Source organism: Pseudopodoces humilis, chromosome 1 (assembly GCF_049639895.1).
Source record: "Pseudopodoces humilis isolate 2021_Gansu_Grassland_sample_001 chromosome 1, ASM4963989v1, whole genome shotgun sequence".
Taxonomy (NCBI): domain Eukaryota; kingdom Metazoa; phylum Chordata; class Aves; order Passeriformes; family Paridae; genus Pseudopodoces; species Pseudopodoces humilis.
Window position 1 is genome coordinate 37,959,506 of NC_142200.1, and position 27,101 is coordinate 37,986,606.

At 41.5% G+C, this 27,101-nt stretch overlaps 2 protein-coding genes across 6 annotated transcripts in view; both read left to right on the forward strand.

The window, feature by feature from the left end:
• PLAG1 (PLAG1 zinc finger) overlaps positions 1-17,166 on the forward strand; it is a 53,771-nt gene extending 36,605 nt beyond the window's left edge. For 2 of the 5 annotated variants that reach the window (XM_014257090.2, XM_088060964.1), the window contains exons 2-4: positions 4,310-4,409; positions 8,232-8,590; positions 9,186-15,857. In XM_014257090.2, the coding sequence (XP_014112565.1) occupies positions 8,349-8,590; positions 9,186-10,449 (1,506 nt within the window). In that variant the 5' untranslated portion in view covers positions 4,310-4,409; positions 8,232-8,348 and the 3' untranslated portion in view covers positions 10,450-15,857. Of the gene's footprint in view, positions 1-4,309; positions 4,410-8,231; positions 8,591-9,185; positions 15,858-16,176 lie in introns of those variants that run through there. The other 3 variants (XR_015773441.1, XM_014257111.2, XM_014257108.2) reach the window with 3 other exon arrangements.
• Positions 17,167-23,790: 6,624 nt separating this feature from the next.
• MOS (MOS proto-oncogene, serine/threonine kinase) lies at positions 23,791-26,830 on the forward strand. The gene has a single exon (XM_005517145.2). It carries the CDS (start codon positions 23,889-23,891, stop codon positions 24,936-24,938), a length of 1,050 nt encoding a protein of 349 aa, XP_005517202.2. The 5' UTR covers positions 23,791-23,888; the 3' UTR covers positions 24,939-26,830.
• The last annotated feature ends 271 nt before the right edge of the window (positions 26,831-27,101 follow it).

Genomic DNA, 27,101 nt, shown 5'->3' on the forward strand with positions numbered 1-27,101 from the left:
AGTAGGCACGTTGGTCCTTGTTGATCCAGGAGGGGTGTCTGAGCCTTGCAGGGCTGCAGGTCCCAGCATGCTGTCCTGGAGCAGTGCAGGCACTTTGCCACTTCTGTCCTCAGCCCCTTCCAACCAACAACTATATCAGCAGGAGGATTAAATCTGCTCCCCCACAAAATGGAACTGCCTAGCGAGAAGCTTGTGTGTAAACCCACAGCACAAGGAAAGCCAGAGAAGGCTACATGGTGCTCCTTCTTTGGTTGCCTTAATGTGGGGTTAGATTCCTTCATCTTCAGGAGCTCTGGCAACATTTGTGCCATTTTAAGAGCCCCAGCTGAAGGGGGATGATGTTTGTAGTTGAAGTCATAGAATGGTTTGGGTTGGAAGGGATTTTAAAGATCATCTAGTACTAGCCCTCATGCCATGGGCAAGGATACCTTCTACTAGACCAAGTTGCTCAAAGCTCTATGCAACCTGTCCCCTTGAACACTTCCAGGGACAGGGCATCCACAGCTTCCCTGGGCAACCTGGTCCAGTGACTGCCTCTCTACGAATGGAGATGCTGTCTGACAGTCATTGTGGCTCCTCCGAGCCACACTGAGTGGCTACATCAGCTGTCTCTTGCTGATGATTTCACCAACTCAGCTCCCCCAGCTATCCCTGATTGTTCCTACTGAGCAGATTTCATTTGTCAGTACTTTTTAGTCAGGTGACTGTTTTTCAGTGCTTTTTAGACTATTAGTCACCTGGTACAGAAAAAAGGAAAAATAATTACAAGTAATGGTGGCTCTTCAGGGTACATGGGCAGTGGAGGCACCAAAAGTCACCTGTTGTCCTTTACTCTGAATGGGCCTTTTCTGCTGGCAAACCTGAGGGAGGTTGTACTGGGGTGTCCTGAGATTAGTTTGTTCCCCTGAGCAGCAGCAACTCCTTGCTTCCTTGGGTTGTGCTTGTTCATCCTCTTTCTTCGTCAGCAAGGATGCCAGTTGGTGTTTCAGCTTTCCAAACCTCACACCACAATTCCAGCTAGGCCATCAACTCTTGCCCATGTATTTCTCTCCCGTGCCCCTCCTCCTTTTCATCAACCACAGCAAACCTTGCCAGCTCAAGTCACATCAGCACCCAAACCCTGGAGGGTGGGAGCACTTGTTTGGGAGCAGCAGGGGAGGAGAGGGAGGTTGCCACTTGCCAAAGCAGCGCGTTGGTGGCAGAGGTGCGTGCGAGTGGATTTGTGCCACAGTGTGAGTGAAGAGCAGAGCTGGGAGCTGCCACTGCTGCTGGCCGTGCTAGGTGGGGCACTGGTGAGCCTGGCACTGCTGGGGAGTCCTTTGCCTTGTGCAGAGCTGGGAGGGTTCACAGGCACAGCCTGGATGGACATAGCTGACTTCAGAGGACTTGGTCCTGTCCGTGTGAGTACGTGCTCACCTGGGATCTGTGCGGACAGCACTTCTTAAAGAATCACAGTTTCCGTAGGGTAAGTAACCGCTTTCCATTTTGTTTCCTTAAAGAAATATTTGAAACCCATGATGATTCTAATGCTATTAACTCCTTACTGAGTTCTACCGCTATTACGATTCTAATATTTCTAGGACCCTTCCTTTGGTTTAAAACTGATTGATATCAGGAATTGAAGCTATATTTTCTGTTTTATATAAAAGATAGAATGACAAATACTGTGTTCTCATTATTGCTCTTTTATTTTGGAAGAAAATAACCATGAAACTGCCATTTCATTTTAGTGTGCTTGAACCCTCTTATGTATGAAATACAAGTTAGGAGGAGGATTATTGGTTATATTTCTGTATTGTCTTCATTATCCTTTTAGCTGAGATACCAAATGTTTTAAAAGATTTTCAAGTGTATTTTATGAGATTTTTAAATAGAAGCTGTGAATTTGGAAAAAAAACCCAGTGATACTCTTTAATGTTAAAAAAGAATACATTATTTTATATTTATATTTTATATTATTTATCTTCTACATAAGGGTTTTGGAGCACTTTTTTTTGGTTGAAATTCAAATATTATTTAACCTGGAATTATCAGGGTGTTTGGAGATTTAGCAGAATTAGTGCTTCACAAATTCTGAAAAATCTGATAAATTGTAAGAATTCTAAGAATTCTGACAAATTAGAGAAGTCATGTTTTGTTACTAGTACCCAAGTGGGCTTTGGACACATGCATGTGACAATGCATTTTGCAGTGTGATGCTTCTCTGCGTCATGTGGAGAATACTTTGAACTTTGTTATTCATTAAAAATTCTTCCTACCTCATCTAGATGAAAAGCTTAATAACACTATGACTATAAGCAGTTACAAGGAGAACGGTACATCTTTGTCCAGTATTATGCCTCAGACATTTTCTAACACCAAAAGCTTCTGAGAAAGGTGGTCTAGAAATCAGCGTTATTACGGACAACTTTTGTCTTCTGTGCATAAGGAAAAGACTCTTATCCAATAACATGCCTATTGTTGAAAAAGCACAGGAATTATTTTATCTTTTCACTTAATCCTGTCAAATGGAGTAAATGTTTTCATTATTCATACAAACATAGCCCCTTTTGTGTGTACATTCTTGAGCTCTTTACATAATAACGGCCCTGTAGAAATTGAGATCTACCAATTGTAGGTGTAGCATTGCCCTCACCTGGATCTACTGCATTGTGATTTTTCTGTATTCATAGGGTAATGAATGAATTAGAGTACCTGACTGTCCTCCTTCATTCTTCTCAGCATTTTAGCTACTTCTCGTGTTTATCTTGTTTATTTACTTGTTCCAGTTGCTTCATTTTCCCCTGATTCCATAGTCCTTCCCTGTCTCTGAGGGCATCTACTTTTTGCTAGAGTGACTTTAGATGTGTGGTGAGCAAACAGGAAATAGTCTGTAAATGTGAATAGTGAAGGAACTAAGTCCATGAGGACTTAGTCCATTACATCTATGTGTCTGTCTTAAATACTGTCTACTTAACAATAGTAGTACATTAATAGAAACATCTGGGGAGTGAAACTCTTCCTTTGTGATAGTGGAAGATGTTGAGATGGGCATTGCAGGGGAACTGATTTATAAGGGTCTTGCTGGGAGAGGAGGTAGGGAGTCACCAGCATTTTCTCCCTTAAACAAGGTGATTTGGGGACCCCAAAAAGTGGAGGTGAGGGTTGTGCTTATTAGTTGGAAACAGAACTTTTTCTTTGAGTAGTGGAGCTGTTTCTGCCTCCTGCCTCTATGTACAAAGCCCCACATAAATGTTCCTCAGCCCTCAGAGAGCTTCAATCGGTTGCTCTGAAGCACTTCTGACATTAATAGGTGTTTAGGGACACCTGTTTGCTCACATTTGTGCTCACTGACTGAGAATGCTGGGGTTGTGCAGAGCTGAACTTGGTATCAAAAGGAAGAATGATTTCTGGAATGAATGGGAAGCCAGAAAGGAAAATGTTTTGTGTGGGGGGAAATGTTACATTACTTCAGGGCTCCTGCCAAACAGCTTCAGCCTGCTGTGGGGTATGAGCTCTGTATAGGGCTTTGCCCTTACACATCTGGAAGAATTGGACAGGATAAACCTCCCCATTACAATGAGGCACTGAACATGTTTTCTGTGTATACCTGTGTCATCCAGGAGGCCTTCTAGCAAGAAAAGGAAGACCTGCTGCAAATTTACAAAAGGATGATGGCAGGGAAAAGGGAGATATAAGGGAAATTCCAAAAAGGCCCTCTCAGTTTGCTCAGGCATACCTAGACTTGCCCTCTTCTGGGATTTACCTGTAGCACGTTCATCATTAAGAGGTTTTATTATTTTTTTTAAATTAATTTTATTTTCCTTTGCAGGTCACCTTTTAAGCTGCTATTTCCTGTATAATTAAGCAGAATGAAGGCATTAGGTTCTAGTAAAGTTGGGCCTAATCCAGAATCTTCTCTTATTCAGTCCTTTCTGAGTAAGAAACTCAAGTCTGGGCCCAGCATTTCACATACTTTGCTGTTACATCTAAATTATTTGTGGTCTGTGGATTTTAATTTTTTTTTAACTTTATGAAAACTCCTTTGCTTTTGTCTAATTTTATCTCTTTATGTGTCACTGTCCAGCATAGCATTAGTTGAAATTATGTAAGTATACTGCAAATTGAAGTGCATAATCACTACTGATAATGCAAGAATGATTCCTACAGTTTATAATTAACAGTATATAATGTTCTGTGCATGGGTTGGATCTGTCCCTTTTAACTTTTCCTTTCCAATTCTTTCCAATCCCTGGTCTTGCTGCATCAGAGCCTTTATGAATGCACTGGTTTCGCTGGAGTCTAGTCCATTGTTCCTTTTGTTTTTCAGACCAGTAAAAATGGGAAGTACTGGATTCTGGTTTCCTCCAAGAAGAGTCAGCGGAACTGGTTAAGACCAAAATCTGAGGACTTTAGTGGGCAAACATCAGGTGTGCATTGAACAGAGGCTGCTTTAATCCTGCTTTAAGTATATGCTTCTTTAAAAATAGTATTATATATAAGCTTTTGTGTAATGTGTTTGTTATATTTGATACTGCATATAATCATTCATCCTACAGTTGTGAAAGCACCAGTAAGAATGTGGATTTTAAGTGATAATATGTTAAGACATAAAAAGGCAATATTACTCATAAAATTCTTTCAGCTGGTCTTTGGAAAATTTAATATTTGAGGATCAGTGGTTTTTTAAAGTTTTATCTCCATTGCTCAGTCTATATATCCACACCCAAAAAAAGGAAAAAAAATGGTTATTTGCTATTGAGAGATCAATACTGACGTTCTTAATTGCTTCACCTATTGAAAAGTGATACTGAGATAATAGTGCATACATGTTTTTAAATAAAAGGCTGTCATTGTCAAAGATTGGATCCACACTATATTTGTTCTAATGATGCATTTTTAAGGACACTTAAACACAGTTCAAAGTCAGCTTAATTAGTTTTGATTGTAGAGGAAACAAAACCCAAATTCTTTGTCCCTGTGAATGTTCTGACTGGTACAGCAGCTAGGTTACCTGAAGTTTTGGGGAAGATAACAGTAATGTTATATTGGCCTGAATTTAGGATGGTCTCCAGCCTGAGATATGATCTTTGCATTGCGGAGTGAGAAATTGTCAGATGTTAATTTGTTAAGCTTAATTCGCTGTTTTACAGCAAAGGCTGCTTCTGACGTCACATCAGATTCTGCAGAGCACCCTTCTGCATGGCCTCATATGCTGCATCACCCCAGCTTGATGCATGTTCAGTTCCTTCCCACCCACACCAGTGTTACCAGCTAACCCCTATGTTCATGTCCTTAGATATTCCCAATGCCTGTGCAGCACTCCCTGAGCCTCCCTAGCCCTACACCCCCATCCTGGTTCTGTCCGCTCTCCCTCCCTGTGGTGGCTCATCCTCCTTCCCAATATCTTTCCTGCTGTCCCTGCTTCTCTTGTCACTGTCTGGGCACAGAGTCCACATGCTGCTGAGCTCTGGACCCAGCATGGCCGGAGTAGTGCCACTCTCATGCAGCAGGCTGTGGAGGCTGTTCCCTTGCCTTTTCTGCTAACCCTGCCTGCCCTGTCTCGGGCTAGGTATGGCTTTGGCAGGGGGGCCAGAGGGGCTGCATGCCTTGTACCCTGTTGGGGCTGTAAGTGTGCCCTGGCCATGCTGTGAGGGCTGTGACTGCTGTGCTCTCAGCTCTTGTGGGTCTCATGCAGGTGGCTGCATGGTATAAAAGTACCCTGTGCAAGTGTAGGTCAGGTTGTTTTTTTTTCTCCCCCCTGAACTTCATTTGTCAGGAAAGATTAGACTAAAACAAAATTTCATTCTACATTCAGGCCAATATGCATTGAAGACCAGTGTGTCCATTAACAGAAGATCAAAATTTATTTTATTACTGGATTCTGATTAAAGCCTATATTAAAAAAAATACCTTTCAATCCACAGATATATCACAACTTTGATGTGAATCAGTCTCTCTTTTTGGTAACATTGGTGGCTTCATTGAAGCCTTTGGAACTGGTCTTCATTTACTTTTTATTGAAAAAAAATTATTGCTCCTAGGTCTCCAAACAACTGTTTCTTATGAAATAGAATTAACAAACTAGATTGTTGATTATGAGACAGAAAATAAAATTAAGCTGATACTTTGAAGACCTGTGCATTTTCCCACTCATGGAACTGATGTCTCCAGGCTTCATCCCACGAGTGAGAATGAGTTTGAGACAAACCTGAAATCAAGACAGACCTTAAAGACATGCCTTTTCTCTCATTAGGTATCTTTAAAAGAAGTTAGTGTTTTCTTATAAAATTTAAGGGAATAAGGTGGTCTTGCAAAACTGCTTGTTTAAAGGACATAGCATAGTTTAACCTGTCATTCAAGGACTTCAGGGATGAAAGGAAGCAGATTTCCATTTTGGTGTCCCAGTACTTCTCCCCTCCTCTAAAGACAAGGGAAAATGGGGAGGAGGGAGGAAAAGGCTTAGACAAAGACATACTCTGTATACACAATTTTAAATGAAAGTCTCAGTCTGAGGATTTCTTAAAATGCAAATAAGAAAGAGGCACTTCCCCTTCTTCCTCTCCTTGCTTCTACTGTCCTGCCAGGCACTGAAGAAAACACAGGCTTACCTTCCTTCTCGCTTTCTTCCAGGACCGTGCTGGGGCACTTGCAAGGAGTGTGTAGTTTTCCCCCCAGCACACCTGGGCACTGCTCTCCACTCTTCTCTGGAGCAGTTGGCTCCCTCCCTCAGCAGGGGTGAGAGGACAGCTAAAGCTGGAGCTCCCTCCCAGCTACTCCCTCACTGCCATCAGGGAAGAGCCCGGTTTGTTTTCCTGGGAGGTGGCTTTGGGCTGGAGCAGCTGCAGCCTGGTGGTGCCTGCCCGGCTCCAGCTGCCCAGCTCCACCTGTTCCAGCAGCTGTGGCTTCCCCGGCCCTGCTGCCGGGGCTGTGGCGCTGCCCGGCCGCCGAGCCCTGGCCCGGCCGCTGCCCGGCCCCGGTGCCACCCGGCCCGGCCGCCTCTTGCGCAGCTGCACGGCAGAGACCGGAGGGGATAGCAGCTGCCAGCCACGACTCCGGGGCTGGGGGTGGATGGTGGCACTTTCAAGGGAGAAAAGCTAAATTTTGGGGCTTTCCAGCCCTCCCAAATGCTTGCACTGAGTGCTGTCCTGCTGTCCTCCTTGTCCCCGCTGCTGCAGACCTCGCGCTCCACCCTTCCCACTGTGGGTAGCACAGGGTTTTGGTATCTATAGTAGCAGTTGTGCTCCGAGGATGAAGCGAAGCTGTCAGCAACCCCTGACAAAGATGAGCTGTTGAGTGCCCTGTGATGGCAGGTGCTCAGTTGCCACTATATGATACCAGATGACAAATTGAAAGCTTCTCACCCACAAGTCAGACACAAGTCACATCATGCACCTCCTGACAATGAAAGCCTCCGGTTTAGTTGACATTTTGCTATGCTGCAGGGCAAGACTTGGAGCCTCCATCCTGAGCTAGCCTGAGTCTGAATGCTTACAGCCTTCATGTCTTACAGGGTAGCATGAGGAGGCTGGGGGTCTCCAGAACTGGGCTGATAAAACTCTGATCTGTCTAATCCAACCCTAATCTGTGAGACTTCTGTCGCTCATAGATCAAGTCTGTTAGCAGAGGGTGAGTTTACAGGAGAATTTCACCTGGTGTTAGGCATCATTGTCAGTGCATGCATTTTGCTAGAGTAGATGTGTAGATGTGCAGTAATCACGGGGAAGGAGGTACATCTGAAAGGGAACATGAGCTTTGCCCTCCCTAGTGCCAGCATGGGTACTGCTGCATTTTGTGCAGGTTTTCAAATGTTTTGAGGCTCACAGACTCCGATAGCTGTGTGTGTGTGTGTGTGTGTGTGTGTGTGTATGTATGTGTGTGTGTGAGGATGTCTGTGCAAACACCACAGGCGCGGCTGTAATTGCTTTGAAATCGGAAACTGCCAAAAGGTGTCTGGGTAGGTAGGCTCTTTGCCTCATGCCTCCCTTAATCTGACAGAAACTTTGCTGTTCTCCATCAGTGCTTGAGGGGAAGGTTTTGAGGTGTGATTTCAGGGCATATGTGGATCTGTTCATCCTGAGCAATGCATTTTAAGAGTTGCAGCAAATAGTATAAAGAAACCTGTAGGTATTACATTAGACCAGCTGAACCTAACTTTATTTTTAAGTTTTATTCAGAAGCATCACATAGCAAGTAAACTTCAAAATCTAAGTTTAGTTACAAACTAGTTGTTTCTTATTTTTTTTTTCCAGTCCCCTTTTGCTTTCTTTTACGACCACATGAAACTTGAGAAGCCATCTAAAGCTAAATCATTTAGTGGAGTTGGGCAATTCCCAAGTGTCCAACAAGAAGGCCTGGTTTAGGCTGCGATGGCCACTGTCATTCCTGGTGATTTGTCAGAAGTAAGAGATACCCAGAAAGTCCCTTCAGGGAAACGTAAGCGTGGTGAAACCAAACCAAGAAAAAACTTTCCTTGCCAACTGTGTGACAAGGCCTTTAACAGTGTTGAGAAATTAAAGGTTCACTCATACTCTCACACAGGAGAGAGGCCCTACAAGTGCACACAACAAGACTGCACCAAGGCCTTTGTTTCTAAGTACAAATTACTAAGGTATTAAACTCTATTTATCTTTCAGATTATATTATCTATTTTATGTTGGCCGTGTTAAGCCGTGTAAAAGTATATATTTCTGTACACCTTCAGCTGATTGCAGAGAGGATGTGTTAATTAAAGTAGCCATTGGATTGTTTCTAGAATTCTAAATTACCTAAGTTTGCAAGCTAATGTCTTTGATTTTGTTTCTTAATTTGTTTTCTGCTTTTGTTTTCTGTTTGTTTGTTTTTGTTTTGTTTTGTTTTGTTTTTAATGAGCGTAGAATTTTCATTTGTATAAGGAATTGTCACAAGAAAAAGAGTATGGACTGAAAGTTCTTTGGCTATGGACTTTTACATGAGTACTTTCATACTTGCCCATATACCCCTGTTACAGTAGCTAAAACCCACCAAAACTAAAGTGTCAATTTAAGAGAAATGGCTCGTGTTTTGCTATATTTAAATTTGTCAAACTGTCTTTGTAGTGTCAAGCTTTCAGTTAAAAGGTTCTGTTGCAAAGCAGCCCTTAGTGTAGTATTTAGCTGCCATTAAAAAATGAGCACGTGTGTTTTTTGATCAAAATAATTACTTACAGAATATATCTGTGTTTAAAGGCATATGGCTACTCATTCTCCTGAGAAAACCCACAAGTGTAATTATTGTGAGAAAATGTTTCACCGAAAAGATCACCTAAAGAATCACCTACATACACACAATCCCAACAAAGAGGCCTTTAAGTGTGAAGAATGTGGAAAGAACTACAATACCAAGCTTGGGTTCAAACGTCACCTGGCTTTGCATGCTGCAACAAGTGGTGACCTCACCTGTAAGGTATGTTTGCAGACTTTTGAAAGCACAGGAGTGCTGCTGGAGCACCTAAAAACTCATGCAGGCAAGTCATCGGGTGGAGTGAAGGAGAAAAAGCACCAGTGTGAACACTGTGATCGTCGGTTCTACACCCGAAAGGATGTCCGCAGACACATGGTAGTGCACACTGGAAGAAAGGACTTCCTCTGTCAGTACTGTGCACAGAGATTTGGGCGGAAGGATCACCTCACGCGCCACATGAAGAAAAGTCACAACCAAGAACTTTTGAAGGTCAAAACAGAGCCAATGGACCTTCTAGATCCCTTTACCTGCAATGTTTCTGTGCCTATTAAGGATGAGCTGCTTCCAGTGATGTCTTTACCTTCCAGTGAACTGACATCAAAGCCATTTACAAACACTTTGCAATTAAATCTCTACAACACTCAGATTCAGTCCATGCAGAGTTCTGCATCTGCACACCAAATGGTTGCCACATCGTTACCATTGGGAATGCCTTGTCCAATAGATATGGAGTCTGTCCACCCTTCTCACCAGCTATCGTTGAAATATCCGCTCGGTACTACCTCATACGCAATTTCTATGCCTGAAAAAGAACAGCCATTGAAAGGAGAAATTGAAAGTTACTTAATGGAGTTGCAAAGTGGTATGCCTTCTTCATCCCAGGATTCTCAAGCATCTTCATCAAAACTAGGGCTGGATCCACAAGTAGGTCCACTAGATGATGGGTCTGGGGAAGTTTCCCTTTCCAAGGGCTCCGTTCCTATTAGCGAACCTCTAAACGCCCCATCATTGGACTTTTCTCAGCTGTTCAACTTCATACCTGTAAATGGCCCTCCTTATAATCCTTCTGTTTCAGTGGGGAACCTCGGGATGAGTTATACGCAAGAGGAGGCACATTCTTCTATGACTCAACTTCCACCACAAACCCAGGATCCACAAGATCCTAGCAATAGTATAGGTCTTGGGTCTCTGCACTCATTGTCAGCAGCTTTCACAAGCAGTCTAAGCACAACCACCACCCTACCACGATTTCATCAAGCTTTCCAATAGGATGTACAAAGCTGGCTTGTTAACTGTCTATTTGTAGAAATGCCTTAGGTGACCATTTTTAACTTAGTGCCTACTATAAGACATTATAAATTCTCTGCTTTTGTACAGTACCAATCTCATGAAGCCAGTAAGAAATTTAAATTAACTTTTTTTAAGTGTTTTGAAAGTGTTTATTCTCAGCTGTGTTTACTTTGGTTTGTTGGGGTTTTTTTAAACAGTCTCATTGTATTGTTTTCATTTTCACTGCCAATTTACACATTTAAAATGTTCAGTAGAAAGTCGTCCCAAGCAAACTCACAACACTCATCCCGTTTTTAAAACTTCAACCATACCAGCTATTCTGTTTTATTGATGTCAGTGGCAGAACTGCCACTTTTATCTTTTAATATATTTTACTATTTGCAAATAATCCATTTAAAATATGTATCACAAGGATTCCTGAGATCTGGGAAAAAAATTCTCCAGTCTGTTTCCAAACGAGTCCTCTTCCCAAATGGTGACACATTTGACCTGTTCTACAATGACAAATCTAAATTTTTAAAATAAATATAGAATTCAGATTTTTCTGAAAACTTGTGTGTGTATATATAGAAGTCCATATATACACATGTACATATATATAGCATTTTGACTTGTATTGAAGTCATTATAAAAGTTGTTAAGAATTTTGCCATTTTCTGGCTTAAATTTTGGTGGCCTGTTATGGATAACAGAAGAAAAAAAAAATTGTATAATTCTCTAAAATTAGGGCTGAACAGAATTTCGACAGGGAATCTCTGCTTGCCTAAATGACATGTTTCAAGTTGAATTTGAAACTGTGTTGTTCTGCTTTCGTGACTCTGGTATAGGGAAACAGGCAAAATTAATGTCTGATCTTGAAATATAGAAGTGTTGTAATGTAGTAATGCAGAATATTTTGTCGCAGTTTTTGTTTTAATTCTTAACTTGCTGTTTTTTTCTCTTTAGTAGCATAGAAAGAGTACTGCATAGGAACCTTCCAGTAGTGTTTTCACATTTGTAGGCATCAGTCTTCTCCCCGCTGCCACCGCCAAAGGGTGGATCAAGTCCAGCCAGAAAGCGTGTACCTATTTTCAGTTCAAAACTAGTGTGCAGTCAGAAAGTGAATGTAAATTTGCAACTACCAGTTTGTTTTTTGTTTTGTTTTGTTTTGTTTTTATTGGAGTGATCTTTTCAATTGTGTTACATGGTGTGTTATGTCCTCCTAAGCAGCAAGTTAGATGTTAATCACACTTTCTACACCTGGGTACTTGGTTAGGGACTTTTTGCCCATTGCCAAGATTTAAAGACAGGACTCTTAGGAGTGAAGTAAAAGCATATTGCTTACACCACTTTTACCTAATGCAATATATTCTATTCCCCAACCCCTAATAACCAAAAGAGGAAAAAAAAAACCCTAAAAAAACAACCAACCCTGTGATGCATAAAAGCAAACTAGATTTGCTGTAATTCAACAATCACATTATTTTCCTTGTCATTTTTGTACAAGGAATTAAAAAATGGATATGGAGTACATTAGTATCTCTTAAACAATAATGAGGATTCATATAAGGTTTTAAGTGGTTAAACTAAATATACTTCACAGAAACAAAAGTTGCTCCCATTTAAGGAGCTCATGCTCCGGATGTTTTATCAGTAGCTCCTACTGTTTTTTTTTAATGCTAGGAGCAATATGCAGGTGTAGTTTTACTATTTTATACATATGTGTATTTAAATTTTATTACTGAAAAAATAACATTTTTATAAATGTGTTTGTGTTCCAAAGGCATTAAAATAAGGATGTATTAATAAGGAAAATACCTTTTGAAATTCTGCAAACTACTCCTAGATTTTGGGTTTAGGAGCATGTTATCTCAAAGTGGGCATTTAGCTCTGCTTCACGACTGCTTCCTCTGGTTTCTGTGAAACAGATTGCTCGCTTACTTACATCTTTAGTTGAATGATTTGTTCAATATTGCTTTTTTTCCATTCACCTTTCTAAAGGAAAGAAAAACACAGATGAACAGAGCACAAGCTGAATGCAACCGAATGTAACTCTAGTTTATATGAACGACCGTAACGCACCTAAGAAAAACTTGGGTTTATTCTCAATCCTTTTAATCTGAGGTGAAGATAAATGGACTTGATTCCTCTGGTGGGTTATGTCCCCCATGGAGCTGAGCATCTGCGACTCTCCCTGCAGCAGAGGAAAGCTGTGAGTGCTTGGCATCCTGCAGCTGGCCCAGCAGTGTGGCCGGGCAGCGCTGCCCTCCCTGGGCAGCCTCTGGCACACAAATATCCAGTCTGGAGCCACTTTGTTATCGGCCCCAGCTGCCAAAGGACTTCATAAAAAACAAAACCCACAGACACTTTGCCAACACCCATTTCTTAGTGCGTAGCCAGAACCCTTACTACTTTGTTCGTGCCTTAGCTTCCTGAAAAGGGACTGACATTTCACTTGGAGTAGATGTACATTTCACTTGAGAAATAGAGACCTCAGACAAGATATTGAACCTCATTCAGTCAGGGTTTCAGTGGGTGGCTGCACCCAGAGTGTTTGCAGCTGAACTGGGATGTAGGGTAACGTGGAAGCAGACTGACCCTTTAAGCAATACCAATACCACCAGAGTGCTCTTGAGCATCACTTAGGCAGAGCCAATATTGGCCACTACTAAACCATCAGTTTTTAAACCCCGTTTTCTTGATTTCCCTTGGATTCTTGGTGGGAGGGGGGAGGGCTGGCTGATCATGCACCACTCTTTGTGCAACTTCTAAACTTCTAGTAAGGTTGTTTTGTTGTTGTTTTTTTTTTAAATATATATATTTTTGTGTACTTGTTGCTTGTGCTTTATTTAGTAGTAAATTGTGGAATAGAGTGATTTATTGTTAATTTGGCAGTAGCGGTTTTTAAAAACCATATACTGACTGAAACATGAGCCAGAGCTGATTGCTTTATTAAGCTAATAATGAATGTTAAGAGTACATATTTTCAGGATCATTTGCCTAGTGAGCTAAACTTGTATTATAGGCCAATATTTTTTAAAATAAAGCTTGGTCAACCTCTATGTTACACATATTACAAGATATAGCACTTTCAAAAAAGAAAACCTAAACCTTTTAAGAAAATTTCTTACAGGTTATGCTTTTTATTATAAAACCTTTTATTATAATTTGTTTCAAGTGCCATTAGATTACATATATGTAGGCCTTTGGTATAATGCTTTGTGTACAAAATGGTAGACATTGTAATTTTAAACAGGTACATTTTTACAGTGTTTTCTTATCAATTTGCTATATTGCACAGAACCAGTGTGTCTTTCTTAAGGGTTTTACAATGGTTTTTACTAGGTTTACATGTTTCAAACTACACTGTCTTCTACTGCCATCTTGAATACCAGTCAGAAACAATTAGGAGTTTGTCCTCACCATTTGCAAACTGTGTCTTCTGGAGTTCTTGATGGTAAACTTTGTCAAAAATATTTAACATGCAGTATTTGATACAGATTTTTTTTTTATCACATCCTATCATCGCTATGCTGCTGTCTGAAGTTAACTTTGGGCCTGATCCTGCATCCATAAATGTTGAGGGGATCCTGCATCCTTTGTTATGTCTGTCTCATACACTGGTTTAGCAGCATCTCCTGTATTCTTCTCAGTCTATAGATAAGCCTCTGAAATATATATACTTATCTGGTATGTAGTAAACCATTATAGGCTTAGCTGCCCGTCCTGCTTCCCCCCAGTGTACAGTTTAAACCACAGCTTACTTAGCATCATGCTCAACTTACAAGTAACGCCACAGTAGTTCAAAATGTGTTTGGGTAGTCCCAAAGCTTTTATGCAATAAGGGTGTCTTACTTTTGTTGGAAGGCAGTGTCTTTTGATAACAGTTATCTAGCCCTGGAAGTGACACAGAACTATTGCTAATCATATGTAAACACTTTTCAGTATAAGCTTCAGTGGTACAGTTGAACCAGAGTGAATGTTTATCTCCTCAGAAACACTCCTGCAATATTGTTATATTGGATCATGCTGCTAATGTAACTTGGGATACAACTCCTCTCATGGTGCTACAAACCTCCCTGTCTCATTCAGATGTATTTTTACCCATAGAAAAAAAAGGACTATACTAGACCTATAGTTGTATGATATATTTTTATACTGTGACTGAATTTGTCATTAATGAACTTTGTGCAACACCACAATGTATTCATATGCACTTGCAAAAGTAAAATTTTGGACATGCAAATTTAAACGCTGACAAGCCCAGCTCTTGTTCACAAAAATAGGTGACTGCTAGTTAATGTTAAATGTGGGCTTTTTATATGGTGTGGAGTGAAGAACATACTATATGTTACTAAAAGCCTTAGACAAAAACTAGGAAGAGTATATTGGTGAATGATGTCACACCCAAACCTGACTCGGATTGCTGATTTTTAGCTAGTAGAAAAATTTTTTGGACTTGTATGCTAAAATGTTTTTAATGATAAAAGTTTTGAGTCAAAAAAAAAAAATAGAGGAAAAAAAAAAAGAACACAGAAAACCCTGCATTCCAGACTGAATTTGTATATGTTTCTTGCATTTAAAATTTGCTATCCTGTGATATGGGAAATTGAGTTGCTTTTCATGTATATGTACTTTAAAATGTATTCACAAACTACTGTTGTATTTGTATAAAATATAGACAAAAAGATTGCATATATATTTTTGTGTATAAGCTCTGTAAAATAGCAATCACGTTATGAAGCTGCAGCAGAACTTCATTTTAAACATTCACATCCAAAGAAACAGACTATTTATTGTCCACATACCCTGATTATAAAATATACCTTGCTGCTATTAAACAATAGTGCTGCAGCTTCTTGTGGCCTACAGTGTTATGTTTGCTGTACAAAAATATGTGAACTCCACAAAATATATCAATAAAATTACAGAATGGTTTTAGTTAATGAATAACTTACGCCTGGCATTTCAATAGATAATCTTGATCTGCGTGTTTGGGATTACAAGAAGTAATTACAGAGTACATCCAGTTTTGCTGGGTGTAGTTTAAAGGCATAATTGTCTTTATAATTTATGACTGGTAAAATGTCAGTTTTTCAGAAAATCTTAACGCAGAAATATCTGCATTTCATGATTTCACCAAGGAACAAATGGGATGATGCTACTGTGTCTGTGACAAGACAGATCTGAACTGAAGGAAGCAATTGAGTTTGCCATCAAATTGCATTTTTGAAACACTGTGAGACACTGGAAGGTAAGTATGGGGTATCCATAGCGGGACCATTCCTTTAGGACACATAGTGAGTGATTCCCCATCATTGCAGGTTCATGCAAGTCTCATACATCGTTTGTTGTAGTTTTCAGGACAAACTTGAAGGGTGTGGCATGTACTAGACACAGTATTTAGGATGTTTCAGGGGAAACTCGGTTGCTTTGATCCCATAGAAATCCATCTGGCTGTGGCACTGACTTCTGAGGAAGCCAGGCTAGTGCTGGGGGAAGAGGTGCCTGGCAGCCAGACAAAGCAGCCTGCCTGCACACTACTGCAGAAAGTTACCTCTGCCCATTCCACGCAGGTGTTCCCTAGCATAGACTGTTTGCCAGGAAAGTGAAAGAGTGGCATTTCACATTTCATTGCCTTTTGGAACATATTTTGTTAACATCTTCAGCCCTGTCTGTGTTTCCCTGCTTTTGAGTTCCTCTCTTTTCCAAATCTTGGCTTTGTAGGTTCCTTGCTGTAACCCAGTTGGAGGGAAATGACTGTTAGAGAGTTGCTGGCTTTTGCCTTCGCCACATCTTTCCTTTCTCTACCCCATTCCTCTGAGCTGACTTACCACTTCTGTGCCACAGGTGTCTAACTTGTTTGAGAGGGTTGGCCTTGTTATATCGAGAGTCAAAAGCTCAGCACATGCTCTATGATATGAAATACCCGCAAAACAATTTATAACCACCCACAAGCACATACCCCACATGCAACCCCTCAAGAGAAAACCACCCCATTCACTGTGTTGCTGTCCTAGCTGGTCTCACCCACTGTTACTGATTTAATACGTCCTCCTTCCAAGCAGATAGCCTCTAGCCTCTGCAGTAACTGGAATGGGATTGCACAGATGACATCTGTTGTGTTACTCTTGATGCAATCCCTCCAGAATTTCCTTGTTAAATTCGAAGCCACAGACATCTTCCCTTCTCTCTCTCCTGTAACTGCCTCTTTCCAAAATTTGCAGAAGTACAGGAAAACGGTTCTGTAGTATCCTCTATGCCTGGTCTCACTGTCCTCCAGGAGTGGAAGAGGAAGGCTATTCTGGTCTTCCCCTTCTCTTGCCCTCATTCTTTACACCTTCTTTTCCTTTCCACATACAAGTATACCCTAGGATAAAAAGTGTTTTTTGACAGAGAAATTCAGAACTAATGCAGAGCTACTGCTGGATGAGCAAGAGCTGAGCAGGTACATGCTGTTGGTTTCCCTGCTTTGCAAATCAAAACATTCTATATAATTGGATAGAAATTAAGTTTTCCAAAGTGGCAGCTGCTGTTCACACGGCAAGGATTGGCGATCACAAACAGGCAGCAAGTGGGACAGCAAGATAAACTCTGCTACAAAACTTAGTCTGTACTTAATAGTTCGAGAAGTATATTGGAAGATTAACTGGTGCTTATCAGTGTGAGCTGGGGCCTTTAGCAAATTAACAGCAACACTGTATTTCTGTTTTGAACAACACTGGAGATAATGGTGTTGAAAACGACAGACCCTAGCAGTAGTGTGAAGTTTCAAGTTCCTGCTCATGTGCTGTATCGCAGGTAATTCAGTATGAACTTTCTCTACTCCTAATAAAGGTATACCAACATGCCTGGTACTTTTATTTTTCTGTCATTTTATTTATTTATTTATTGTAATGGTCTGCATGTCCTCAAGTAATTTTTCAGAGAAATGAGTATTTGTAAAAAATGTAATGAACAATTCTCTTCTTCCTTGTCATTGTCATCACTCAGCATTGTTTCATTTGGGGATATTTGTACCACAAGAAATGCTACAAAGCTAGTTTGCCTCAGAGGGGACTGAACAGACATCAGCTGTCAGCTGAGCACTCTGAAAACAGGCCTATGGTAATGGCTGCTGTGGCTGAGCTGGAAATCATTTGAATTGATCCCTTGATAGTTTACTCATGGGACTGATTCTCACTGTCGCAATGAACTGCCACGTACAAAGAAGAATGGCTTTCATATGCCGGGTTTCTGCTTAATGTGTTAAGTAGTGCAGAAAACCTGAGGAGTCACAGTTTCTAAAAATCAGTACATTGCTTAAACTGTGTTGAATATTAGTGTGCACATGTATGTATGTATGCATGTATGCATGGGAAAGTAATCCAAGCTGCAGAAGTTGATAAATTTGTTTTGGGTTTTTTTCATTTTGGCTTCCTCCAAAATGTTTAAGTCTAAAGTGTTTGTGTTTTACAAGTTCGAAGTGAATCATATTCTTTGTTAAGGTATCCCCAAGTTAACAAAGTGTGTGGTTTCCCAGGCAAGCTGGAAGAGCTTCTTCCAATTACTTGATTAATCTATGAGAAACAGCAGTTTATCTAAAGGGTGCACAGACTCCAGTGAGGAAGGTGTTTGTCAGTTGTCCTTGTGTAGTCCTAGATACAATTTCAGCAGAGAAGTTGTGCATGCTGTTCCTCTCAAATTAGGCTCAACTCCGGCTTACTAGCTTTTGTGTTAAATTGTTAGACATATGGTCATGGGTAAATACTTAAAGTTCCTTCACAAGTACTTATATTGAAAATAAAAATAAAATTCAGGCCTTGTGTGGTTTGGGGGCATGCTATAAGTGAGCAACATCTGAGCTGTAACATAAGACTATCAAATATCAAACATTTATGACAAATAAACACAGACTAAAGTCCCAAACTTTCTGAAGTCTCACCTGAAAATAGTCTCCTTTTATTTTGTCAGTGTTAGACTCCTTATACCAAGGAAGTATTACAGGGTTGCCCCATAGTTTATATGTTCTGTTCAGCTTAGGCTGAATTCAGCAGTATTTTTACAAGAAGCTTCTGCTTACTCACTGGAAGCCTTGAGATTATGGACTTGAATTGTATGACCCATTTTAATGTTGGGCTTAAAACCCTTCAACTTAAGGCAACCTCTGTGAATTTGCTGTGCCCCACCAGAGTACCCAGGCCACTTCAGAGCCACCAAATTTAGCTGATTGTCTTGCCCCTTCCCCTCTACATCTGTCCAAAGAGGCGATGCTTGCAGGAAGCCACCACATTTGCTATGGAAATGTATTTAACATACATCATAAAGCTGGGCATGATCTGTGTTACTGGGATTGTGCAAGCTGCTGGGAGAGACTCACCCCTTTAAACATCAGTCTGGGCATCAGCATTAAATCCATGTACCTGGCAAAGCAGCAGCCTCCCAGCACTAGACTTAGCACTAACATTACCCCCCCTCCCCCAAGTCCTTGTGATTTTTTTTTTCTCATTGAGCATTGAAGCTGTCCTAAAGCTACAAGTCTTAAATTCCACCACTATATTTGGCATCTCCCTGTGACCCAGCAAAGTCAGCTTTGCTCCAGGGGCAAAACTGCAAAACTAGTCTTGGACAATTTGGCTGAAAATACTGCATAAGGTGCCTGCCATGTGACAGCACTCAACCAGCCAGGATAGGTATCTGTCTTTGCATGGCCGGGAAATACTGCTGTGGGTGAGAGCCTGTAGTTTGCATTTCATTGTCTTTATCCAAAGTTTGGATTCTTTTATGTTGTCACAAGGAGCTGTTTTGAAATTGTGGTATTAATCTACAGCAGCAGGTCTCAGATTGTTATGCCTGGTGCACCGTGGTCATTGAGACCCCTGTAAATTAGCTGTGAAACCTCACCTGCCTTTCCAGTGCCTGCAGCTAAAACCTCAGTGTGTTCAGGTAAGGAGAGCCTTTGCTTCGTGCTCTTGAACACATGGAGTAACCTTAGCGTGAAGGGAGAAGAGCATCAAACAGCTGTTTGGCAATGTGTGTTTGAAACTTGATCTTATTATTTATAAACTAGGGTTTAACCTTTTAAAATGTTTATTATTATGATGTCTCAGCAGTAAAACAGCATCACAGTTCTTGCAGATGTATTTTTTCCTTGCATTTGGGTTTACCTTTCACTTCTTTAATGAAAACTTGCTTGTATTTGTGGCTCCAAGGTGTCATTTTTCTCACCAAAACAGCCAAACTCTGAAACATGAACTGGATTCTTTTCTGGCTTGTTCTTGTAGCAAAGAAGAAAAAAAAAAAACAAAAAAAAAACAAAAAAAAAAAAAAAGGAAAAAGTGGTTAATCAGTGGCCTGTCTCCAGAGCAAGCCTCTGTAGGGGACTGGCTCCAGACAATGCTATCACTTAACACCTGTGCAATTGATGATATCAGAATTCCTTTCAGGCAACTCTGAATATCATTTGAGGTCTGTGAGGTGGGACTGGGAACAACGCTTGGACTGTGGAACTCTGTGCATGAGAATGTATATTCAGCATCAAATCCTAAGCTGAGATCAGAGGGACTAACTTAAAGAAGAAAAAAAGAAAACTCTTGGTTTCAAACAGAGAAGAAAACCTCTCAGAAGTCACTAAGCCACAGGCTATGGAACTGTCCTGCTTTGAGTAGGACTGTAATTTAAGTACTGAAGAGCTACATTTGGCTGCTTTAGCAAGGTTACAAAGTAACCTAATAGAAACACAGTGCTACCTCTGTATTGTAAGGCAGTTCTTAGAAGCCTCTGGATAGCCAAGCCTTCAAGGGATTGTTTCATGGTACAACCACCAAATGTACAAAGAAATAAAGTAATTATTGAGGACAGATGTATAACTATACACTCCTAAACTCTCTGAAGTCAGGTCCGATCCCCAGCCCTGTCCTCCTGTTTTAGACAATCACTATTAACCACGAGAGCGATGCACCTTGATGAAAACAAAACTGGTGTTTGGTACATGCCCTGTGTTGTGCCATGTGCTGTATCCATGCCAGCCCTTTAAGGCCTTTGGTATTGGGGCTGACTTCTGTCCAGTGACCAGAAACAGCAGTAGTAACTAAGAGCAATGGCCAACAAAGAGTTTCTGTATTCCTGCTATGCAAATTAAATATGAATGGGGGAACCGAGTGAGATTCTGTATTCTTTTTCATCCAGAAGCACAGACTAGGTTGGGCAGCTGGTACAGCACTGGATGCACAGGTACGTTTTGCTTGCAAGAAATACAACACACAAGCTTGGAACAAACCCATTGCTGCTGTGGTTTATTGTAGTTTATTGTGGTTTATTGTGACATATTGCATGGGACACAGACTGTGTGCTTCCCTCCTGTCACTTGTAAAAGTTCCTATTGCATTCTGTACTGATGACTTCTGGCTCCTACAGCTTCCTTTTCCCTGATGGAAAAGGCAGTGCAATGGGAACTGTGTGGTTGGAGGCTGCTGGGGGCTGCCCTGGGGAAGGGTGGCCGGGAGAGAAGGGGCGGCATGTCCCCAGCAGCCCTGCTCCCCTCTGCAGTGGCTCCCCAGCCTCACCTGTGGTAATGCCAGAGCTAAACAGGGCTTAGCACAGACATCCTACAGCAATTGTGGCCCCTGGGAAGCCCCTGAGCCAAATTACCAATACCTTACAGGAAAATAATGTTCATTAAGAATAAAAGCCTGCTTGCATTTAAATCTGATTTAATCATGTTCACATTGAAAGACTCTGGATGTTCCCTTGCTTTGATCCTCAGCCGTAAGATTGAGGCAGAACAGTAAATTATATTGAGGCATTTTACATCCCAAAGAATGCCCCTCTTCCTGTTCAGAAGTTCAGTGTATTCCCCAAGAACAATACAACGATGTCTACCGTGGCAGGGCAAACCAGAAAGATTTCTGACAGAAAAGGGTAACAAGAAAATTACCTGAAATGGTAACAAAAGGACAAGGACAACTGACAGATGAGGACATGGAGTTTGGAAATAAAAATTTGGAAGGTCTGATATATCCTTTTGAATGTGATTTCAATCAAATAAATTTGGAAACAGCCCTAATCATGTCTATGTTATGAACACAGATTTTTCTTTCTGTTTTATAGCATTCACAAACATCAGATAGGCTGCTACAATTGTCAGCTTAACAGGTCTATGCTCCATCTTTTCATCCACACATCCTTCTACCTGTGCCTCCCCACACCCAACTTTCCCTTTGAACTTCACTGCCACCATAACTTGGTGAAAACAGGCTTGGAGAATTCAGAGCAGAAATGTCTTTCTAGAGCTTTCTAGAGCTTTTATATGCTCTATGGCACAGAAGCCTGCTGAAGAATTGGAGCCCTACTAGCAGAAAACGGGCATAAAAGTATTTTCTCTCTCTGAGAGAGTAGCTTCATTCACTTTCTGCAGCTTTTCATCTCCATCACAGCTCAGCTGCCTGGAAGACATTCTCTGCAAAGATTGGAAAGACTTCTGCATACAAGCTGAATATGGTAGTGCTGCTCAAGAGAGGAAAGTTAATACCTGTTGTTTCCATGGCTGATTTCACTGAATATATAAAACTACACTAAAGATCCTCTGGTCCTCTCCCACCCCCAAAACATCCCTGTGTGACTGATGATGAGCCAGAGAGACGTCCCAAAGCAGGGCTAGCAGCAGGGTGTTACTTGGCTATCCCACACTGTGCAAGGGAAAGCTCACGGGGCGTGGGTCCTGATGGGTCTTGGGGTCTCTGCACTGCCAGAAGCCCTTCCTTCAGGGAAGAGGAGCCTTGTGTTGTCAGGCGGTCCCATCTGCAGGAACTGTCCCACCCGCTGCCCTTGCGAGGTCTCTTAGCATCCCTTAATATCTTAGCAGGTCTTAGAGGTCTCTTAGCATCCCTTAGGCTCTCACTTGTTAACAAGTCCTATTAGCACCTATTTATCTAGGTCTTCCCCAGTCTGTCTGTTTCACGGTGCCAGAGGATAACCCAAATTCTCCGTTCCCCTTCATCTGTGGTCCAAGTTTGCTTCCCTGTGAATTGCTGTGGCAAATTTATCCTGATTGTCCTAGATCTCAGTACTGGAAAGATCTCCCATCACTGATTCATTGAGAAGTGATGTCTTGAAACCCTCTGGTCGAGCTGATCAGGAGTTCAGGGAGGGTCAGATGACTTTGTGACAAGAGGTTTGTGTGTTAAGGTGAACAACTGAACCCATTTCAAGGTGGAGAACATTCCAGTTCTGCTTGCACATGGTCTGGGTGAAAACCTTGAAACCCCCCCTCAGCAGCCTGTGCTGCATTTTACTCATCCAGAGGGGAAAAAAGACAACAAAAATGAAAACACCAGGAAACCCCTGCAGGAAGTGCCTGCAGAGTTGGTGCTGCCCAGAAATAAACCCTGGAGAAGGTGGCACTGTCAGTTTGAAGTCCCATGGCAGAATCTGTACTGAAAAAATCTGACATCCAGAGGAAGAGTGAGGAGGTAGGAAATGGCTTCCAGGTTCTCCAAGGTATTTGTCAACATGTACAGAGAGATAGTGGAATATCCAAAAATCCTTAGCTGTATAGGTCCCATGAGGGTGCTCTGCTGTCCAGCAGTACAGCAGGTACCAAACACTGTGGCAGTTAGCATGAGCACTGCAAATAAGTGAGAGGGTCAAAATTCAAAAAAGCCCTTTAAAAACCACATGGACCACTAACAAAAAATTATGTTTCTTTGATTTCTGCCAGAACAGCCCTGTAAATTCAGCAATAATTTTTCTAAGAAGGATCCAGAAACACACACCTGTAGTACTGCATGGGGTGTGACAGGAAGATGACCAAATATTTATGTGTAATTCTAGTTACTGTATCCAAAGGATGATACAGAACAATAATTTGTCTTTATGCTGCTATTAAGGTTGCGGTCCTACACAGGCAAAGCTGAGCACCCAAACCAGTCCCCCAGTCATGTTTAAGTGGTAGGTTCCTATAAACACACTTTTATATCTACACCTGCCATAGTTTCATCAAACTTTAGCAGTCGCCACTTCAGCTGCTTCCACTGACAAAGACTTTGAGCTGTTTAATGCACCTGATGCTGATCATTCCTGCCTGGAGCCATGGTGTAATGCATTCACCAGTCACTGCTTTATTTACTCCTGGGGCATTTTGCTAGAGGCATTCAATGGGCAGAACATATTTATTTTTCTTTTGAGATTAGAAATGATGCAAAATACTTATGAGTTAATTTTTTAGCTTTAAATCCGTTTGCCTTGACTTCTTAGAGATTTGCTTCAGGGCTGGAGAAGAATGTTTCCAGGTGAATCTGATTTGGTTCTGACAGTTGTGACAGATGCAGTTCATTTGGGGGAGGGAGAGAAAACGGTGAAGGGAGGATAAAAGGCTTTGGAAGTCAGTGAGAGTCCTTTCTGTCAGAGAAGCTTTCTAGTCTTCTGTCTTAGTAGCTGCCTGTTGTTTTCTCCTTCATATTATGCCATCACCTGTTCCTCTTAATTGTTTTCTTTCTTTTGAGTATTCACCCTCTGCAAATTTGCGCCCCTGCAGCAGCCCTTTAGTTATCCCTGGCAAAGACAGCAAAAGCTTTTTGGGGGGAGCTTCTTCAGCCAGGACTCATCGCTTGCCTCCACGCCTGTCCTGGTACTCCATTGACTGGGACCAGCTCTGCCTCCTGCAGCCCTTAGGATCTGGGGGCTTCGGCTCTGTCTACAAAGCCACCTACCATGGTGCAACGGTGGCTGTGAAGCAGGTGAAGAAGAGCAGCAAAAACCGGCTGGCATCGCGGCAGAGCTTCTGGGCTGAGCTGAACGTGGCCCAGCTCCAGCATGATAATGTGGTACGTGTGGTGGCTGCCAGCACGTGTGCCCCAGCCAGCGAGAACAGCCTGGGCACCATCATCATGGAGTACGTGGGTAACATCACTCTGCACCATGTAATTTATGGCACTGGGGGTGCATGGAGAGAGGGGGAGGACGATGAAGGAGGATGCGGAAGGAAGGCCCTGGGCATGGAAGAGACCGTGTGCTATTCTTGTGACATCATGACCGGCTTAGCCTTTCTGCACTCACAGGACATTGTGCACTTGGACCTGAAGCCCGCAAACATTTTCATCACTGAGCAGGGAGCGTGCAAGATTGGAGACTTTGGGTGCTCCCAGAAACTGGAGAAGGGCTTGTCCCAGAGCACCCATGTTTGCCAGCAAGGGGGCACGTACACACACCGTGCCCCTGAGCTCCTCAAGGGGGAGAGGGTCACTGCCAAAGCAGACATCTACTCGTTTGCCATCACCCTCTGGCAGATTGTCATGCGGGAGCAGCCGTACCTGGGAGAGCGGCAGTACGTGCTCTATGCCGTGGTCGCCTACAACCTGCGTCCCTCGCTGGCTGCCGAGGTGTTCCAGCGGTCCCCGGTGGGACAGACACTGCAGAGCATCATCAGCTGCTGCTGGAAGGCCAATGCAGAGGAGCGTCTGAGTGCAGACCAGCTGCTTCCCAGCCTCAGGGCCCTCAAGCAGAGCCAATAGGAAAACTCAGGACTCTTTATATTACTTTTGTCGACTTTTCTTTCCCTCCACCCTTCCTCTGAACGTAATTAATTTAGCCCCTGTGTGATCTAAAGGCTTTGTTGCTGTTTTTTTATACTTGAAAAAGAAAGAATCCAAACTGTTTTGATATAAGAAAATTAAAAATAAAGAGACTTAATGATACTGTGGGGTTTTACTCTGGAAGGGGATAGAGGCAAAGATGAAGATGTTGGCAGACATAACTTTTTTCTGGTTTATGAGTTATGTGCTGCCTTACTCACTGTGATGTGCAGAAAAATTGTTGGTTGTAAGTGAAGTACAAATAAGGGTCTTCTTTTGGAAGGCTCTTTATATATATACCTTGTGATATTTTTTAAATGTCAAATATGAGTAGTTCTTGACGCCAGCTGGGGTAGTGCATTTGAGCTTTTCTTCTTCATTTACCAAGGAATGAGTATGTATCACAAATCAATGAATGCAGAAATATAGGTAGTGTCAGTGGTCTATTTATTGTTCCCTGATGTACTTAATTTCAGGAAGTGTGCTGCTTCTGATATGGAAAATGTGAACTACTCACATAGTCCTTGAAATAAAGAACCTTTTTGTCACTCTAAGGCTACTAAGATTAAGAAAGTGCATTAACAACCTGTCCTTTTTATAGGACTTCCCTGCTGTCAGGTGTGTTAGTAGCAACTTGCTAGTTGGAACAGTGTAAATTCTGATGTATAAGAACATTTTGTGCAGAGTAGTTTTTAAAAAAGGGGGAAAAAAGAGGATTATTTGTGCTTCATAATGCATGGCTCAGTGTTGGACAAGATACTGGAAGTACTGAAAAGGAGGTTTGCTTACAGCAGTAATAATGTTCCTCTGCTGGTGCTCAAAGCATACACTATTGAACTATCCTCTGTACTGCTTGTGTCTTATCTGCTATCTTTCCTAATCTGGTTGTAGTGTGTCTGGGAAAGGAAGTGCTGTAGGCAATGCTGAAGACAAAAAGCTCTGATCCCTGACTTATCAGAACTGATAATTATACATCTGAACCCTTATCTGGAGCTGCCTGCTATAGCTGATATTGCCATTCTGCTCAAAGCCTCTACTTCTTTTTAAGACAGGAGAAAGAGTGATGTTTCAGTCAAATTGTTTTTCTTCTTTACCCTTCCTCCCCCTTGCTTCCATTCTGGAAAAAAAGAATCCCAAAGGAATTGAGCCAGTTTCCTGATTTCTGACACACATCTGTTCTTAGCCCCGTGAAATCCTGGAAATGAGCAACTATGTGAATTTGAGATGATTCTGTAGGTCTTTATGGTATTTGGGTTGGTAATTGAAATTAATGGTTTATAAAGCATATCTAAGCTTAACTATTTCTTGGTTTTCTGTCCCCCTTAAGTGGAAATAGAAAATGCTGGCTGGAATAAAAAACACTGAAGTAAATTCTGGAAAAAGTTTCCTGTGTTTCTCTGTCAAAATAATTATGCTATGGAACCAGAACTTTTTTTTTTATGAGTGTTGTATAACTTATTTAATAAAAAAGTACATTCATAGATGTTATCATAATAAGTCAGTTACCTCTTGAAATGATTAGCTGAGGGCATGCAAGATAAAATTTTAGATAAAGCCATTGATGTGCCTCACCTTAACATGAAGCCTTAAATAAAAGTATTTCAGCAGCTTTCAAAAGAATAAAAAATGGAATTTTTTTTTTTACTAGTTCCTTAATGATGTGTTGTATTTATTTTGCCAGTCTAGGAAGCTTGCTGCTTATACTGCTAGAAAACTGATTTTTTGGTTAATGATACTTTAACATCAACAAGTGCTACTTGAGCCTCTGTGAAAAATCAAGCACCCTTCAAATTCTCTGTTGTACTTGACAGAAGGATACTGAATGGCCAAGATCTACTCTTGAAGTATAATCAGCTCTGCAGATGTTTCTGTCAATTTTATGGGGTTCTCTTTTGATAGTGTGAGAGAGAACTCTGCACAGCACTCAAGATGTAGGCACACCATACTCTGCTGTCATAATGATGGTTTCCTTTTTATTAACTTCAAAGGCTTGTTTTGTTTTTGATTGCTAATGAGCTCTGATTAATACTAATTGAGAAATATCTCAAGCCTAACAGTTCAGAATCCTTGGTTCTATGTGATGATGATAATTTTGCCTGTTTG

Excerpts from the sequence above, each read along its gene's own strand:
- MOS (XM_005517145.2), top strand. The coding sequence starts at position 23,889 with ATGCCATCACCTGTTCCTCTTAATTGTTTTCTTTCTTTTGAGTATTCA.